This window comes from Rhamphochromis sp. 'chilingali', assembly GCF_963969265.1.
Source record: "Rhamphochromis sp. 'chilingali' genome assembly, chromosome: 17".
NCBI lineage: Eukaryota > Metazoa > Chordata > Actinopteri > Cichliformes > Cichlidae > Rhamphochromis > Rhamphochromis sp. 'chilingali'.
In genome coordinates, this window is record NC_137944.1 from 17299614 (window position 1) to 17319074 (window position 19461).

General features: G+C 40.0%; 1 protein-coding gene across 1 annotated transcript in view; it reads right to left on the minus strand.

Moving 5' to 3' along the window:
- Positions 1-19461, minus strand: part of gabbr2 (gamma-aminobutyric acid (GABA) B receptor, 2) — a 208815-nt gene that overhangs the window by 67128 nt on the left and 122226 nt on the right. The window contains exons 7-8 of the mRNA XM_080862287.1: positions 18309-18551; positions 4614-4674 (exon numbers count right to left, since the gene is read on the minus strand). Of these exons, the coding sequence (XP_080718413.1) occupies positions 4614-4674; positions 18309-18551 (304 nt within the window). The remainder of the gene's footprint in view (positions 1-4613; positions 4675-18308; positions 18552-19461) is intronic.

Below are 19461 nucleotides of genomic sequence, written 5' to 3' on the forward strand. Positions count from 1 at the left end.
CAAAATCTGTACTCAGAAGTACAGCAACTGAGATCAAGACCTCTAGTAGAGAGGGATCTCTTATTCCCATGAGAGAGTGGGAATAAAAGCCGTCGAGGCCCCTGACTAAGAAAGCCTGACAGGGGAAAATGGAGGATCAGAGGAGAAAACAGATGATAGGGTCATGTTGGGGATTGCTCCCTTTTGAAATATTCAAGCTGGGGCTGTCCCTGCATGCCTGGTGTGACAAAAGGGTAACACAGTTACGAACCCTGACAAGTGAGGAAGAGGTGATTGGTGAAGGTTAAGAGGGGTGGAGGAAATACAGTATCATAAGACCAAGAGAAGATAGTGAGAGATGCGAATATAAGGAAATGACTTGATGGAGGAAAGCGGGAGAGACACGGAAAACAAGGTGAGGAACAAGGGTGATAGATAAACACAGAAGGGGTTAGGAATTCTGCATATCAGAAATTTTGAATATGCATAGAAATATGTTGCCAGTCCTGTATTTTTAATGTTGCTATTTGTCATTGTGGTTTGGGGTTTTACTGTACTGCTATGTTATTTAAACTCTTGCACAAGATATGAAGGATCATACCTACATTTATCTTCACCAAAGAAGCAAAAATGCAAATGAAAGAGACAAAAAAAGTTTCTCTTTTGGATGACAAAAGCATAATCACAGGCATAATACTATAATTCATTTTACCAGCCTTACTGGTACCATTAGAAAGGTTCCTTTTTGTGACCGAAAACAGATTTCACTTCCTAACAATCCAATTCATAACTACCGTTTTCATAAGAGAAAGTTACAGTTTATAACTCAGAAAACTTTGATCCTTAAATATTTTGTTTGTCGGCGGTCACCGCAGCGAGGATTACTCTCTTGAATTATGGAGCAGTAAGCAAACTGAACTGACTGCGATCTGCAATCTACTGACATTTAGTGGTGAGATTTTACACACTGTACCTTTAAAAGAAAGAAGACAAAAATTATACTGTGTGTACTTTTTTTTAGTAATGAGTTCACCTTGCTTCTTCACTCTCCCACCCACCAAAACACACACACACACACACACACACACACACACACACACACACACACACACACACACACACACACACACACACACACACACACTTTTTACATTGTAATTACACATTACTGTTAGGGGTATGGACTGTATTACAGAGGATCCTAATATTACTGGGAATCTGCTGTACAAGGAGGGTAAACACTCTCCTCATAAAAATGCAGCATCAATTGTTTCTCAACTCCAAATTCAGATAAATTACATCGTAAATGTTGGGGAAATTAGTTCATAAGTCACAGGCTGTATTATCATATACCACCACTGCTTTTTCAAGGGATATTTTTAACACTATTCGAGTTTTTTTCCAAGTAAGCTGTGATGCCCCAAATGGTTAGACGAATCTTCTGTTCATTTAAAAACACTTTCTTTGTGTTAGTTTTATTAGATGTATTTATTTAATCCTTATTTATAATTGTTTGATGATTTAAGTGAATTTTGCTGTGCTAAGTGAATTTATAGGTGTATAAAAGGCTGACTCCTAGTTACTATGATTTTGAATCAGTTTGATTCCTTGCATGCAGCTCCCAAAGCAGTGTGGTCAATATCACAAAAACTGCTTTGTTACTTTCAGACCCAATTAAACCCAGGTATAGGGCACTTGCACATAACACTTTCCTGCAGTTTTTCCTATAAGATACTAGAGATGGACCGATCCGATATTACGTATCAGTATCAGTCCGATACTGATGTAAATTACTGGATCGGATATCGGAGAGAAATAAAAAAAATGTAATCCGATCCATTAAATATCAAAAAAGCACCTCACAAAACTTGCGACACGGCGTAACTCGCCTCATAACCGTAGCACGTTGGAGCAGTGTGCTCACGTGATAGAACGGTTGTGTGTATTTGTAGCCTTGCTACCAAACCGGCATTTCATCTCCGAGAAAGTTATCCCAGAGAGAAGTAAAGCAAGTGTGTAAGTTCATCTCTGAATGTTTGTAAAGCATTCCAGCGTTAAGCTTAACAACCGATACATGGAGCGACTGCCTCTCTCTCTCCCTCCCTCTCCTGCTGCTACTTCAAATGTTAAACTGATCAATGATCAGCTGATCGGCTTTTCTGTCGCGAGTCCGTCTCTCTTCTTTGTTTTTGGCCCACGTTGCACCAGAAAGAGGAAACCAGCGGCTGAACAACAGCAGCACGTTTAAGCTTGATAAGCTGTTGTTAGAATTTATTTAATATTACTTTCTACACCAGGATCTTTTTCTACGTAGCTGACAGCTGGTAACTGTGCAGGGGCGGATCTAGAAAAGTTTAGCCAGGGGGGCCGATAAGGCATGAACGGGGAAAATGGGGCACAAAGACATACTTTTCTTTCTTATTCTCATTTAAAATGTCTAGCTTTTAATAAATAATTACCTGAATCTTACACCCAAAGTTTTAATCTGATGTAAAATGTATAGAAGTCCATTACTGTATATAGTAACTATTAAGTCTAATATATCCTAGTAAGCTATAGTACTTTTTCCTTTGGGAAGGTACCATCTGTGCAGTCTGCAATTCTGTTGAAGAAAGATGTTGAATCCATTTAATTATTCTTGAAAAATAATTTATTTCTGTGCATTTTTTTTCACACTGCATCAAATTAAAGTTGATTACGTCGATTAAGCTTCATGAGGTGGAGGGTGGGGGGTGGTTCCCTATTTTTTTTGCTGAGAGTTTGCAACCCTATTAGTTTGGTTGCTTAATATTTCTGCTAAGTACACTTTAAAATACCAGAATAGGGAGGATAGACTAGGTTTAAGTTTATTAGATTGATCAGTGTTGCTGAACTATGAAATATTTTGGGTGCAGTGTATTTTTTGCATACAGGTATAGCAGAATAGCTTTAGTGTTGTTGTTTATTTAAACTTTAGTATGAACTTATACAAAATGCAGCAAGATATTTAAAAAAAACCGTTTTATTGATTAAAAAACACACTATATCGGATTTATATCGGTATCGGCCGATATCCAAATTTATGATATCGGTATTGGACTTAAAAAAGTGGTATCGTACCATCTCTATTGCATACTAACTATACACTTTTTTAGGACAGCTGTCTGCGCTCAATCACCAACAAAGGCACACAAACCAGAAAGTGCATTCATATACTGCCTTTTATATTTCTTCTGCTGTCAGGGATAGAAACACACACACACAAGGAGTGTGATGCAAACCGCCAGAGGGATCAAGCCCCTCTGCAGTCAGGAAGATAAGATGGTGAGGCAGAGAGGACTGAACAGCGCCATGCAGTGTGCTACATATAGTCTGGGAAGCCTGGGAGCTGGGGATCCCCTGCACCAAGATGCAATCTCTGGGTTATTCTCCCACTCAGCAGGCCCCATTGGCTCAAAACAACCTCAGGATGATGCCATATGAGGACAAAGACTACCGAGGCATGCTTCTCATATACATGTCCGTGCACAAATCCTATAATACCAGAGGAGTAAAGGCCATAGTTAAAGGTTTTGCAATTTATTGTTCATCTTATGTGTCTTATGTGACCACACAGATAGTCCTGTGGAAGCTTTCCACACCAGAAATACAAATGTTCTAAACAATTCATGCCTATTTTTGTGGAAAACAGTTCTTACAGCAAATTTTTCTCTCCAGAAAAATAATAGAAATATGTGAACAAAGCATCTAACTTCCAACGTGGAAATATTCTCAGCCTCTCTTTCTTCTGAATAGGTGTCTGCTGCAGCTATAGACAATGGTATGAACAATGGCAGCCTTTTAATTGGAACCAGATGGCTGTGATAATACAGCAAAACAACTTCAGTTCTTATTGAACAGAGATGTGAGTAATTCGCATTCAACAAATGATAGCAATATACTTCTAGAGTCTGGAGTCATGTTACGAATAAGTGTGGATGGCTACAGGAGGGTGTGACACAGGAAATGTAGTGAGCGTTAAATATAAATCAATTTGTTCTGTATTTTTCTCATATAACACATATTGTGTTGTGAAATTTTAAATGATTAAATACTTAATTGCTATGCTAGTAGCGTTGAAATAAGGTTCTAAAAGTGTTTTCTTCTCTGTCACCAACACATCCATGCCTGTGGAGGGAATCGAGCGATGGAACCACAAAAGCAGCAAAAAGTGGGCCACTTGCATTTATTTAGTATTTATTTATTTATTTATTGTCATTGTCAGAGAACAATGAAATTGCATTTGGGGCTTCCGTACAACCCGTATACCGAGCCACCCTCACTGCTTCACACCAAGAAGGCTACTTTTGTCAACATCCTGGTCAGCCTGGGCTCTTTTCTGTGTGGAGTTTGCAGGCTCTCAACCTGCTTGCATAAGTTTCCTCTAGTCGAAAAAATATACGTGCATTTCTAAATTGGCTGTATGAGTGGATGTGACAGTGTGTTTTTGTCTCTCGTTCTCCCTCTCTATGTGGCCCTGTGACAGGTCCCCTTTCCAAAGTGTACTCTTCCCTTTTGGCCTGTGTCAGCTATGATAGGCTCCACACACTCCAGGAGCCTAATTTATAGTAAAAAAACAAAACAAAAAAAGAGACAGGTGGTGATATCACACATACCTTGAAACTGGTTGAATTTTATTGTGCCCATTCTCTCTCCATTACGAAACATGACTTGGCCCTGGAAAAAAAAGGAAACACAAGAAGAAGAATATAACATCATTACAGTTTTTCTCAGTCGCTTTGGTGCATTTCTCACAACAGAATTAAACATTGCACAACAGTTAGTTCAACCACCACAACATGTAGTCGTTTTGGCACAACCCTGTGGCGGTTTCACGTTCACTGCGTCCAAAGGCAAATGCCTTTGGACATGAAGCAGTTGAGTGAGTACAAATATCTAAAGAATGGTCACGTTTGACTTCCTATTCATCACTATCTCCTTTCTTTTATCATGAATGTCACAATTATTCATACTTGTACCGGCTGAATAGTCATTGTCCTCACAACTAATAGTCTTCATTTCATTGCTTGTGTCAGTGCACTCAAAATTGTTGAACATCTTGTCAAACACTTTGTACACCCATTTTGAAAACCCTATTTTTAAGGAGTTTCCATGAAACCCCTGCACACGTTTGTATATCTTGACGAAGCGGGATTCAATCTTGCAAAAGGCGTGAACGAAATCACATTGGAGAAATAGCCACCATTGATGTCCCAGGCCAACGAGGAGGAAATATTTCAATGTGTGCAGCAATCTCAGAAAATGGCGTTCACACCCATATTCCTCGTATTGGTGCATACAATACACAACACCGGTTGGCTTTTCTGGACGCTCTTTATAGGGACCTAATCCCACAAAATGAAAGGGATGATCCTGGTGACAATCGGACAATGTATGTAGTGGTTTGGGATAATGTTAGCTTCCATCACTCTGCTGTAGTCGGGCAGTGGTTTGCAGCACACGACAGGATACTTATGGAGTTTCTTCCTCCTTACACTCCATTCCTAAATCCAATTGAGGAGTTTTTCTCTTTCTGGAGGTGGAAGGTATATGACAGGCATCCACATACCCAAATGACCCTGCTAGCAGCTATGGATGCAGCTTGTGATGACATCACAGCAGAGTCCTGCAGAGAGTGGAGTTGACACTCCAGAAGATACTTTCCCCGATGCATCGATAGAGCTGACATTCGCTGTGATGTTGATGCAAATATGTGGGCAGACAGACGGGAGCGTCTAGATATCAATGATTGATATGCAGCAGTGTCTGTTTTTCAGTTTTGTTTTTTTGTTTCATAACCACTGGAGTGAGGTTTACTGTCTAAGTGAGTTTATGTTTGCTGTAAAATGTTTGATTTACTGTATTTCCCCAGTTTGCACAATGCTGTGAACAGTTTCAATTAAATATTATCAAGAGTGCATATGGAGTGTCTTGATTTTCCTTTACAATTTATGGTTTTCAACATGCCATGCATGCTGTCCAGACTTGACATGTCATTGGGAAGCACCTACAAAGAAATCCGTCACAATGAGAACATGTTCAAACCATTTGATTTTGTGACCAAAGGTGCTGGTGTAATGACTTGTAATTGTGACAGCCCTGACACTTTGATTGATATAAGTACTTGCTTTTGATGAATGTATTATCTGTTTTGCTCAAGGGATTTGTTGTTGATGCATTGACAACTTATTTTGGACACCTGACTTTTCTTTTTGATGGAGTGACTCACTTTTGCAAGTTATCCACCATGTTTTGCAGTTTGCACTAATTGTTTTGAGAAGTGCCTTAGTAGTGGTGGAGAGTTCAATTCTGTTGTGAGAAATGCACCAAAGCGACTGAGAAAAACTGTAATTTAACTCAAATCATTCCATAACCATTTTAAATTGTTAAAACATACTCCGCTGATGAAGATCTTGCAGCCTAAGGTATAAATTGAACTAAGCAGTAAAAAAAAGGGAAAAAAATAGAAGCTTACTTCAACTAAATTTATGCACAGTGCTTTCCTGATACTGGAGTGTTGACAGGAAAAGTCTCGGCTCCTGCACTCTGCATCTCATTTGATTAGAACTGGCCAAAATTGATCTGTTTATAGAAGTAAACAAAATTATCCTTCAGCCAATTCATTTACTAATATCTTTGGAACGAGATTGGGTCAGCACAGCAGAATGATTTAACTGTGTTTACTCACTTAGCAGTGGTGCAAATCTGAGCTCAGAGAGCAGTTTAAAAAACGATTCTTTAAGTGCATCTCATCTGTGGCTAAGAAAAAAAAAGCTGTTGTAGCTGTTCGTGACCGAAATGCATTTTTGTCAAGGTGTGCTTTTACTGGTCGAACAACCACCTGACAATAGCTAAAAATAACAATGGAAACTTTCTGATTTCATCTTCAAAGGAATAAAATAAGCAGTTTCAGGCCAGGGAGTGTCTGGCAAATTTAGACAGGATGGAGCAAAATTCAACTTTTGGCAGTATCATAAGACATATTCAAACCAATTGTGTCTTTGTGACTTCCACCTTATTTTCCCTTTTTTCTTCTTCTATATTCTTCTTCCCACTCCATCCTTTCTTTATCTCTGTCTCCCTCTTGATGCATCAACACTGTTCAATTAATTCAGCCCACCATCTGCTTACAGAGGTCCTTAATTACGCATTTAACTGGGTAGGTAGGTAGGTAGGTAGGTAGGTAGGTAGGTAGGTAGGTAGGTAGGTAGGTAGGTAGGTAGGTAGGTAGGTAGGTAGGTAGGTAGGTAGATAGATAGATAGATAGATAGATAGATAGATAGATAGATAGATAGATAGATAGATAGATAGATAGATAGATAGATAGATAGATAGATAGATAGATAGATAGATAGATAGATAGATAGATAGATTTAAAAAAGAGCTGAGGGGAATGTGGGGGACGGAAGCCTGAGCCAATTTTGCCTCAAAAAGATGGAAAGCTTTGAAGTAGCTGTGCAAGATCCCACCCCTCTGTTTGAATCCGAGTCTTTGTGTGGCATCTTTGATGTTTGCAGGAGTGTGTATGCACATCCATGCATGTCTATGTGTATGCACTTAAAATGATGCCACATCATGCCTATGTGCATGCATGTGCCCACCCGATAACGCATGCATGTCTGAGATACTCCTGGGACACCGTCTCCAGCGCTACTTTTACCTTGGCAATGTAAAACAGATCCTCTGCTAATTTTACACCACAGTGTCAATCTGACTTGTCAAGGCTAACAAGTTCCTTTTGTCACACACAGCACTTTTCTACAATATGCTACGCAATTATTTCTGAAGCCTAAGGAGGATCGTACAGCGTAATGCAGTTCAGCTCATTAGGCATTACACTGAGATAACTGTGGTGTGTAAACAGGGTCAGACAATGTGAGTTGAAAACAGGGGAACTTGACTTGAACCCATAATGACTCTAAGTGTATGCATCCAGGTTTCTAGAGTAGCTGCATGCTGCACATGCTCTCACTCAACATTAGCATAACCACCATAATTGCCCTTCATATCAGCAAAAGTGGAGCTATCACAAACCTCAGTGAAATGGTGTGTAGTTGTTTTTAACAGCCCCCAAGTTGTCGCCTCTAAAGTGTATGCAATGTCTCAAGAATATGCAGAGAATTCCAAATGTTTAGAGGAACAAAGACTTTGATCATCTTAATTGGTAATACAGTAAATGTCTGCGCTATAAAGACTGCATTATGAACTTATTGTTCGGGTCTTTCTACAACGTATCATGATAATATGAAGTTTTGGCAACCTCACTAGACTGTATTGACTCAGCCAGGTATTTTTAGGCTAGTACTGAAAGGAAATTCAGTGCTGTGCCACAGTGGTGGCTGATGGAGCAATCACTGTGTCCAGACATGTATGTGTGTGTGAAAAAAGTCTTTCTGAGGTGAGATGGTGGAGGCGGCCATGTATCACTTTGTCTGTTGAGGTGAGAATACTGTCAGTGACAGGAGTGCTGGGGTCAAATGAGATGTCAGTCTGTGTGCTGCAGGTGTAACATCCTGTGAGAATTCGAGGTTTGAGGTGGGAATGCACACACACACACACCAATCACAATCTGCTGCGACTTCCCTCCCACATGAATTCCAGTGTCCATCATTCCTTGGTTCTTGCAGCTATCTGCACTCTATGCTCTGGAGGTCTCTCCCAGCTAATGTCAGCCGTCTTCTCCAAATCAATACTATGGAGCCTTCGATGATCACTCTCCTGCTGCTGTGGTTGACTCTGCTACTGATTCAGCAGAAGGACTGAGATCACGCACAGAACAGTTTAGTCCCTCGAGACGAGTGTGTACATACAGCGCAGAATCGTGACAGCAGGAAAAACACAAGGCTCAAGCCAGGTATTATCCTATAGGATCAAGCACACACGTGCATACATAGAATTTAAACAGGGAGAATTTGCCTTTTCACCAGTGCTTGCACATGGATTAATTCTTTTTGTAAACCTGGCACAAGTCACTGCAATTCACAACAAAATTGAGCGAGTTGTGTAACAGCTGCTTCCTTCTTAAATCAGAATTTGAAAATAACATAAAAAGAAGCATGCAGTGAAGAATTGCCTCCCTAAGTCGTTGTCATGTGTGGGTGGAGGTTTCTATACGCTACGTGTGTGCTGCATACAGGGCGCACTTTGATCTAATTTCATGTAATCCGTTAAAAGAAAAGCCATAATTGTTGACGGATGCGTTTAATTATTCTGCAAAGCCACTTTTTTTTTACGCTGTTTACTATATGCACAATATTCCCGCTCACAGTTGTAAACTTCCGGCGATTGTTGTTGGTATTATAAAATTAATTTCACCAGCAAAAGAAGCATCTATGTGCAAGGACATCAACAAAATGAGACCATGTAGATTAATTGTATCTACCCTCACAAAGATAGCTGCTAAATCGCTGCCTCGTAATGGCAAACTCTAACTCTCGGGGTCATAGGATTCACTGACAGAGTCAGACGTGATGGCTCGCTTAAGTCAAAAGTTATTAAATATTGAATATTTAAACAGTATGCTGAATTTAGATGTAATGTACAATAACTTTGTTCCTGTATTTCAATTCAAATTTGTCATCTTTTACTACTTTAAGAGGAAAAAAAACTCAGAAATTTGAATTCCTTTTACAATTTTCTCCTTTTATGTTTATCATTACATTTACTAAAGTAAAGAATGTAAAGTAGATGCTCCACAGGGAACAGGTACATGCAGGATCAATATAAATCGATATACATTTGAATGGGGAGATAGGGTTGCTAGTCTACTCAAACAGCATCAGGACCTCATCTTCGTTCGTGTGCTTGGAATAAAAAGAGAGTGAAATGTTACGTGGCCATTGATATTCCCGCTTTGCTTTGCTTCCCTGAGTCTCTCGGGAAAGCCTCAATGTCAGCCTGCTCCTGATCAGCAGGCCGGACTAGGTCTGCACTGAGAGAGATGAGAGCAGAGGGATGAGAAATAATAAATTGCATATAGTCCTACAACACACATACCCCCTGGGACATCAGTCACAAAGGAGCCTCACAATAATAAGGAGCCTGTGCTGAATTTCACTGAGGCTATTTTCTCTTCTTTTATTTCTTTCTTTAGCGTTCTCTCAGCAACTATACTGTCCTGTGAATCTTTAATCTGGACTTTATTGATGTTTATGAGCAAAATTACTAACTAATGCACCTCTGCAATTTCCAACATAGTCCATTCTTTTTTAATCCTCAGTTGCAGTTTAACCTAGTTATGAATATGATATAATAGGAGTAATGTGCTGCTGAGTGAGGCCCTGCATGCCTACCGGCTGTCTAGGCTGAGAGCAGTGTGGCATCCTCTAATAATTGAGTGGCCTTTACAAGGGAACAGGAGATATCATGTAACAGCTCAATAGGAAGCAAGCGCGAGCACACTCACGCATCCGAGCACACACATACGGTATACACGCTGCTTGCAGCTAGCATAGCCACCAGGATCAATCCTGAATGCAGTGGAGTGTTTCTGCAGCACCAAATGACATCACTTTAGGAGAAACAAGGAGAACGATCATAGCAGTGTTGTATTACCTCTGTGCGCTGCTCTGACATTCCACACAGTTTATGCGCATGATAACTTCTACGTTTGGCTCAGTTTTCCAGTCACAGTTGAAGTTTTTAATACTATCAGAAAGAATAATATGATTTTATTGTGTAAGCCATCACATGCCAAACAGCCCATCTACTTATCTTCTACCTACTTCACAGGTATAACTTATAAGTATCAATATCGTAACACATTTTTAGAACATGAGCACAACAAAGTTATAAGAGGTCGGAAATATGAAGGAACCTAGTCAAATCTCAACCTAGTGAATCTGTGGCCAAACAGAGTGATGATCAGTGTCAATGGAAAATTGTATTTAGTAGTCAGTATAATCTTTTAGTGATATAAGTTTGCATATGGTAGAATACTGCATGTAGTTATTTGTATTAGGAAATATTCAACCATGTATACTTAGAGGCATATAATTAATTGTGTGTGATCACTAACAGGCTACAGGCTTGGGGTGCACCCCAGGAATGCACCCCCACGTCCTGGGAGCACGAGAGAGCTTGTACCTGGTTTTATTGTTTTATGGCAGGATTAACGTAGTTACGTTTGTTTTAGTCTAAGTGCTCTTTGTTTAGATGAACTGCAGGTAGGGCTGCTCGATTATGGCAAAAATGATAATCACGATTATTTTCACTGAAATTGAGATCACGATTATTTGACGATATTTATTTAACCCTTTAAGACCTACTATAGAACCAAGTCCACCAGAGCTTATATTATTTTTATTTTTATTTTTTTACATGCTGTAGTGCCATTTGTGGGAGCATTTCAAGTTGCTATACATCAATACAACTGTTATAGCCCATATTTTAATAATATGTATGCATTAAGTCCATAGTAATTACATAAATTGCAAAAAAGTGCAATAAACTACAAAAAAAATTGAAAATCGCTTTTGTTTTGTTTACATATATTTCTACTTGGAGAAATTTAAGAGGTTTATCCCTCAAAACTTTAAATACAATAAAGTTGCAAAAAATAGTTTACAACAACAGGAAATTTATTTTGAGTGTCTTCATAGTTTTATTTTGGAGATACAGCAATTTTTATATACTGCAGGAAAAACAAAAAACAATCCTATGATGCAAATTTGCAAAGAAAACAGCAGGTGCATCATTTTACTGTGGGAAGGGTTACGAACAGCTGATAGGAACGGCAAAGCGTGTTTCTGGAATATTATGTTTTTGTTCCTGCAAGCGCTTTTTATGCAATTTTTGCAAAGCTATATGTGGAACGAAACCGTGACCGAGGACAAGCTGATGGCATCAGATGTAAGTACAACTCCTCTGGTTTCATATGCAAAACAAATTATTGCGCTAGCTTACACGGTTCAGGTTCTACAGGGATTTAAAAATAGTTACGCAAAACGGAGCGTGCTGCTCTGACCGGCTTTAAAGGGTTAACAATGACTTTAAAAAAATAATATAAAATAGTGTGCAACACCACTGAAGTTTTTTTTTTTTTAACTCTCTTTTCAACCAACGGCAGTCACTCTCCAAATAACTTCTGCTTAGCTTTCCGAGCTTCCCTCGGGTCCTCTTAATCAGCGGTCTCCACCCTTTTTTGTGCCACGGACCGGTTTATGCCCGACAATATTTTCACGGACCGGCCTTTAAGGTGTCGCGGATAAATGAGGGAGGGGCTAATAATCGGCTCAGTCATTTTTAATGATCGTTGAAAGCCCAGATCGTAATCGTGATTAAAATTCGATTAATTGAGCAGCCCTAACTGCAGGACTTCCTCACCGTGTTATCTAGGGTGAACCATTTAGGGTGAGGGGGAGGCTACCCTCTTCCTGACCAAGGATGTTTGACCCTTTGATCAGCAGTAACACACACACACACACACACACACACACACACACACACACACACACTGAAGTATAAATAAAGACCGGGGCAGTTTCTTAGTGCGAGTCTCTCAGTAGGGAGCTGCCCTTGCTAGCAAGAACTCTGTGTGTTTCTCTTCTCTGAGTCTTTACTGAAGAAGCGTTTTAGAATATTTTCCCTAACATTATTTGGTCCTTCGTAGCCGGAGCAGAAAATATCAGAATTGTTATCTGTGACTCTGTTCCAAGATCCAGCACTGATTCCTGACGCCGTGGGGAGCCAGCACCGAAGCCTGTGCACAGCCCTCTTGGACAAGGAGAGAGCCCCAGGACATTAAATTCGGGTCTGGGCTGGTGTTATAATCTGGTCCACGGCGGTGGGATTCAGTCCAATGATCTGAATCACCAGTGGGACGTCAGGGGTGAGAAACACTATTTTGGTATATAAGACGGCCGCAAAAGTTTAAAGAAATGTGATTAAAAAAAGGGGGGTTTAAGTTCGCCAAAAGACCTGTGTTTTGACCAGTTTTAGAGGTAGCTGAAATTATCTCGTGACAAATTAGGTTTAAGTTCGCCAAAAGGAACTGTGTTTTGACCAGTTTTAGAGGTAGCCGAAATTATCTCGTGACAAATTAGGTTTAAGTTTGGCAAAAGGAACTATGTTTCGACCAGTTTTAGAGGTAGCTGAAATTATCTCGTGACAAATTAGCGCGCAAATGTTTATGTGTGTGTATGTGTCTGGAAGTAAGTTGATTTTACAGCACAATACGCTGCTGAACTACTTCCATTTTTGTTTTCTTTGCTGAGGCTCACGTGCTGGTGACAGGAGAACGGTTGAGTTTGGGGCTTGTTGGGTTGCACCTGCGCTCACATCACATCACAAAATAAAATGTATAAAATAACAAATAAAATAACATATGATAAAATAACGTGTTATATGGGTGGAAATCCCTAGATCAATGTTTAAATTAACACTCACGCATTGACTCTGTCGGCTATGTTTTGCCATGCATGCTCTCTTTCTTTTGCAGCTGAGGCTGTGTTACTTTTTTTCTGCAAAATTTGCATGTTATCGGCATATACTGCCATCAGAATTTCGGCCTCAAACGCTGTAAAATACATTGACCGCGCCTTCTTTCCCTCCGTCTCCATGGTGACTCGCTTAATCTGTGCTCCACTAATCAGGGCTTTATGTATCCTCGTGCGCGCGCTTAATTTGGGGTTAAAGCAACTCCGCGTTGACTGAACTACTTGTTATCAGCCTTTCTGAAACCGAATATTCCGAGTTGGACAGTTCGGGGTTACTCAACCCTGAGTATCGTTTTTCATTCTGAGTTTTCTAAACCGGCTTCCTGAAATAGGGCCCTGTTCTTGTTCATCTCTGTTCTGTCCTCATTCTCCTCTCTCTCCCTCTCTGCTCCTCTCTCTCCCTCTTTGTGCTGACAATCATCAAATATACAGTTGAAACCAGATAATTACACACTCTTCAGATCAAAACACAAACACTTTTTTAATTGTAACATCAAATCAGACTAAATGTTTATTTTTTTAGATTGATAAATATAAAAAACATATTTGTTAACTTTAAGAGTAAAGAGAGAAACTATCTGTATTTCTTAATTGTAAATGGCACCAAATTGTATTCAAAATTGAGCCACACTTATGGAGCTCCACAGTTCTTTTCCTGGTGTTTTGGTTGACATCTCTTGATTTTCCCATTTCAAAGAAACAGGCTCTGTGTTTTGCCTTATATGCATCCACAGCTGTGCCACCAATTTACTCACATGGACTCTACTGACCTATCACAAGCTTCTTCAGGTCAGAATGGAATCGTCTGGAGTTTTCTTATTAATTAACAATAAACTTAGTGTACATGTACTCCTAAATTTGATGAAAGTGATAAAAAATAGACAGCTCTGTCTCTCTTTATTCTGACATTTAACTAATTCAAAAGATATTTCAATATTTATTTATCCAAAACAAGTTTACTCTAAATTGATGTTGCACAGTAAAAAAATTTTTTGTGTTTTCCATAAAGTGTATGTAAATATCTGGTTTAAACTGTGAATATACTGCTGTGTATTGAAGTTCCTCTTGTTTTGCATAGAAAAATACTGAACAACATACAAAGCATAATATATAAAATACTACCAGAGTTTTTTTCTTTGAAAGAAGCCCCTTGTGTCCATTCTTGTATATCAGTGCATTACTGAAACCGGTTTATTTAGCCGTGGAGGGAAACAACTGAAAATATGAAATAAACACACATGTAAGCTAAGACTCTCTAAAGCAGGGGTGTCAAACTCAAATACACAGTGGGCCAAAATTCAAAACTAGAACAAGGTCGCAGGCTAAAATTAATATTTATTGAAAAATATTTAGTATTTAGTATTTATTTATTTATTGTCATTGTCAAGAACAATGAAATTGCGTTTGGGGCTTCCATACAACCCAAAAAAAAGAAGAAAATAATAAATACCCCTTAAAACCCAAGTGTACATATTTAACCCAGTGTGACTCCAATGCAATAAGACAATCCTTAGCAATAATGTTCGTAGAAATTCAGACAAAGACCTGAGAAACATGACAAAATACAACAATGCAACCCATTCAATATTATTGTACTGTGAGATATGATATCAGATATGATAGTTATCTATTTAAGAAAGAGGGGGGGGGCAGGAGGGGGAAGAGAATAAAGATATGATGCACCAATGCAGACCAGTTCATTGCTATTAAGAAGTTGGATATGGTTATTGTCCGTGAGAGGGGGGCAGAGAGTTCAGGAGCCTCACAGCCTGTGGATACAGGCTGTTGGCCAGTCTGGATGTTCTGGCCTGTATAGACCTGTACCTTCTCCCTGAGGGCAGCAGATGGAAAAGGTGGCGCGCAGGGTGATGTTGGTCCCGCAGGATACTGTGCACCCTCCTCAGACAGCGAGTGGGGAAGATATTACTGATCTCTGGCAGACTTGTTCCAATAATTCTGCCAGCTTCTTTCACCACCCGCTGGAGTGCTTGCTGATCGGCCTTGGTGCAGCTGGGGAACCACACTAGAAATCCATACGTCAGAACGCTGCTGATGGCACAGTTGTAGAAGTTCAACATCAGAGATCTGGGAATGTGTGCGCTCCGCAGTCTCCTCAGGTAGTAGAGGCGCTGTTGGGCCTTCCGTACAACTGAGGTGATATGGTTGCCCCAGGACAGGTCCTCGGTCACAGTTACCCCCAAGAATTTAAAACTGCTCACCCTCTCCACCGCCTCACTGCCAATGAAGAGAGGCAGATGGTTGTTATGGCCCCTCTTCCGGAAATCTACAATGATCTCCTTGGTCTTTTTGGTGTTTAAGACCAAGTTATTGTCGTGGCACCATGACTCTAGTTGTTGCACCTCTGTCCTATAGTTTGTCTCATCATTGTTGGATATAAGTCCAAGCACTGTAGTGTCATCTGCAAACTTAACAATGAGATTGGACGCGCAGGAGGAAATACAGTCATGGGTGAAGAGAGTGTATAGCAGAGGGCTCAGAACACACCCCTGAGGGGCACCGGTGTTGACCACAAGGGTGGAAGAGGTGTTCTTACCCACTCTGACACTCTGTCTACGGTTAGTGAGGAAGTCCACAATCCAGTTGCACAGAGAGGAGTTAAGTCCCAGTTGGTGGAGTTTGGGACGGAGTTTGTATGGCCGGATGGTATTAAAAGCCGAGCTGTAGTCTACAAAGAGGAGCCGTGCATAGGTGTTCCTGTGTTCCAAGTGCTTCAGTAATGTGTGCAGCACTGTGGCGATCGCATCCTCGGTTGACCGGTTCTCCCTATATACAAACTGGTGCGAGTCCAGGGATGGTGGAAAAGCAGCTCTGATGTGTTTAATGACCAGTCTCTCCAGGCATTTGGCGGGAATGGGGGTGAGTGCCACAGGTCTGAAATCGTTCAGACATGTGACATTTGACTGTTTTGGGATGGGAACGATGGTTGCTGCTTTGAAACAGGATGGTACCAGTGAACAGGACAACGAGGTGTTATATATAGAGGTGAAGACGTCCGCCAGGTCCGCAGCACAGTCTTTTAGCACCCGACCCAGCACTGGGTGAACCATCTAGGGTGAGGGGGAGGCTACCCTCTTCCTGACCAAGGATGTTTGACCCTTTGATCAGCAGTAACACACACACACACACACACACACACACACACACACACACACACACACACACACACACACACACACACACACACTGAAGTATAAATAAAGACCGGGGCAGTTTCTTAGTGCGAGTCTCAGTCTGGAGGCTGCCCTTGCTAGCAAGAAGTTCTGTGTGTTTCTCTTCTCTGAGTCTTTACTGAAGAAGTGTTTTAGAATATTTTCCCTAACAATCAGTCATTCCTATAACTGTTTTTTTATTGTAACATACAGTTGCTGTAATTAGTTTACTGTATTGTGTGACCATTAGAGGAAAGGTATTCGTTTCCTAATAATGCTTGCAGATGTAAATGCTCTATTTCTTAAAATAACAAATACACAGTAAATACAACACTCACTTTGATTAAATCACTCTGTCAAATGTAGCCATACATATACATATGTTTGTTATAAAGAAGTATCAGAGTCCACTGGCACTCTGGCAAGTTGAAGATGTGACATTGTAGAGTAGTGATTAAGGATTGAATCATAAAAGCCTAGAAATCGGCTGGTAAACAAAAGTCACGAGGAAAACATGTGTATTCCCTAACCGGTTGGTGAGTAGTTGCTGGAAGTTGAGGCCAATCACTGAGAAATGAGTTGCCTAAGCCCCAGTCACGACCATCTAACAACGTCAGGTAGTTAGGGAAAAATGTGCATCCCCCAACAGGCTGGCAAAAACCTTGTTTCGGTTGCTTTGATCACCAACAGATTTTCACAGCCATCTGCAGTTTGCATTGAAGACACCGACGTGTCTGCAAATACTCATCAGCTCCTCTCTGAGCGGCAGTGAAACTGAAAATTGCGACACAAACTGGAGACAGAGGTCATATGCCTGCAGAGTAAAAGTCACACCTTTTAAAAGGTGTTGGCTGCAGTGCTGAAGCACAGCTTTTAATTTGAAAGGGAACATTCTTTATTTCCAGTTTGTGTAGCACCTTTTCGAGATTTATCACCACTTAGCTTGTAGTCAGACAAGTTGGCATTTTCCATGCAAAGTATGGGTGACCATGACGATCTGCTGGCTACTAAAATAGTCAAAAGGAAGTTTCTGGTGCAGCACCCTCTTTGCACATGATTTCACCATCAAACTGCAGAAACCACTCACCAGCCTGTCAGGGAATACACATTTCTTTCCTTACGACCAGTTGATGTATCACATCAGATATGCCAAGCAATACGTATGTAGGTAATGTGAGAAACACCTATAAAGTGTAACTTTAATCAGAATCAGAATCAGTATTCTGATTCTGATTAAAGTTACACTTTATGAAAGCAGTTTATCCATTTTGGTTCCTATTACTAATTTATTAATGCAAAAATGCAATTTTCACAAATTAATTCAATGTTTTGGAGGGTTTGCTGAGTGGGAAATATATCTTTAAGAATGTTATGTGAAAGTTACCAAAGCAACTGAGAAAAACTGAAAACTTTCAGAAACCTTTGGTCTTTTTTGGACTGGGATGTTGTCTGTACATGCACTTTATACATAAAAGTCTTTCTACTTGTCCACTGGTCTTAACCAGTATTAGGGAGAACTTTTTGCCTACACACAGTGCATTGAATTTCGGTGTCTTTCTGTTTGTCAGTTTGTCTGATGGTGCTAGCTTCACCATATGAAAGTGAGTCAAGTAAAAGAAATCAATTTCACCTCTACACATGTCAGACTATCACTGCTATGTGCTATAGATTCACAAACTAAACAACAGCCCGCTTCCTAACTTACCGTAACACCAAAGAAGTTGGTTTCATTCATGACGTCCAGCACCATTTTTCCTACTTCACGGTCGTCCACGGTGAAGTTGTGGTACATGTTTTGCCGTTGTTTTATCCGCAGCAGTTCCATCACTCTCGTCAACGTTTTGGCAATGACCCAGATCCCATCGTAAGCGAAACCATGAAACTTGCTTGCCTCCACGCCTTTCTGCTGAAGTTCTCTGCTATACTCCCTCTCGTACTCCTTAGGGGTCTGGAAGGAGGGTAAGAGAGAGGACATTAAACAGAGAAAGTGTCCTTCTCCTAACTTTATAGGATTTTATTTCTTTTCTGTGGAAAAACACTGTTCTGTTAATTCAAACTCATTGGAACAGTTGTAGTGTGGCCCAAAGTAAATGATTCATTTGCCACAAATAACGATACAAAATTAATTGGAAATAAGAGCACTTTGGATCCCACGATTCATTTAGGCTAAGCTCTCTAGTTTAAAAACATGCATCAGGGATGTCTTTCTGAAATTAAGCGCTGTCTCCAAAGAGTCTTCAAAACACTATTACAGGACTACTTTAAAGTAGAGTTGCAACGATTTGTCAGCATAATCGATAACATCGACTATAAAAATTAAACGATGCGGAATTTTATTGTTAAGCGTCATATACTAATATTTGGGTTTTTTAAAATTTGTTTTTGTAACTGCAATAAACTACAGGAAGCTATGGGGGCAGTATCACTTATATCGTCGGCCAAAACTGCACTCAGTAGTGATGGGATTTCCGGCTCTTTTTATAGAACCGGCTCTTTTGTTTTGGCTCACTAAAAAGAACCGGATCTTCCGGCTCCGAACCGGCTCTTCAGGTTGTTTTGTTGCTTTAATTAATTTATTATTAACAATAATATACAATTATGCACAAAAGGAATTACTAATGTAAAAAAAAGTGGTTTTATTTATATATGTTCATATATAAATATATGTGGTGGCCCCTAGAGACAAAGCACGTACAAACTCCAAAAAGCACGTACAAACTCCAAAACACATTACTAGAGTTAACTGAACTTCCAAAACAGAGCTACCTAGATCACTTAAATTACACAATTGAAAGCATATGTGTATGGTTTGTGTATTTATACACAAGCACTCATATATATATATTCAAATAATTAAA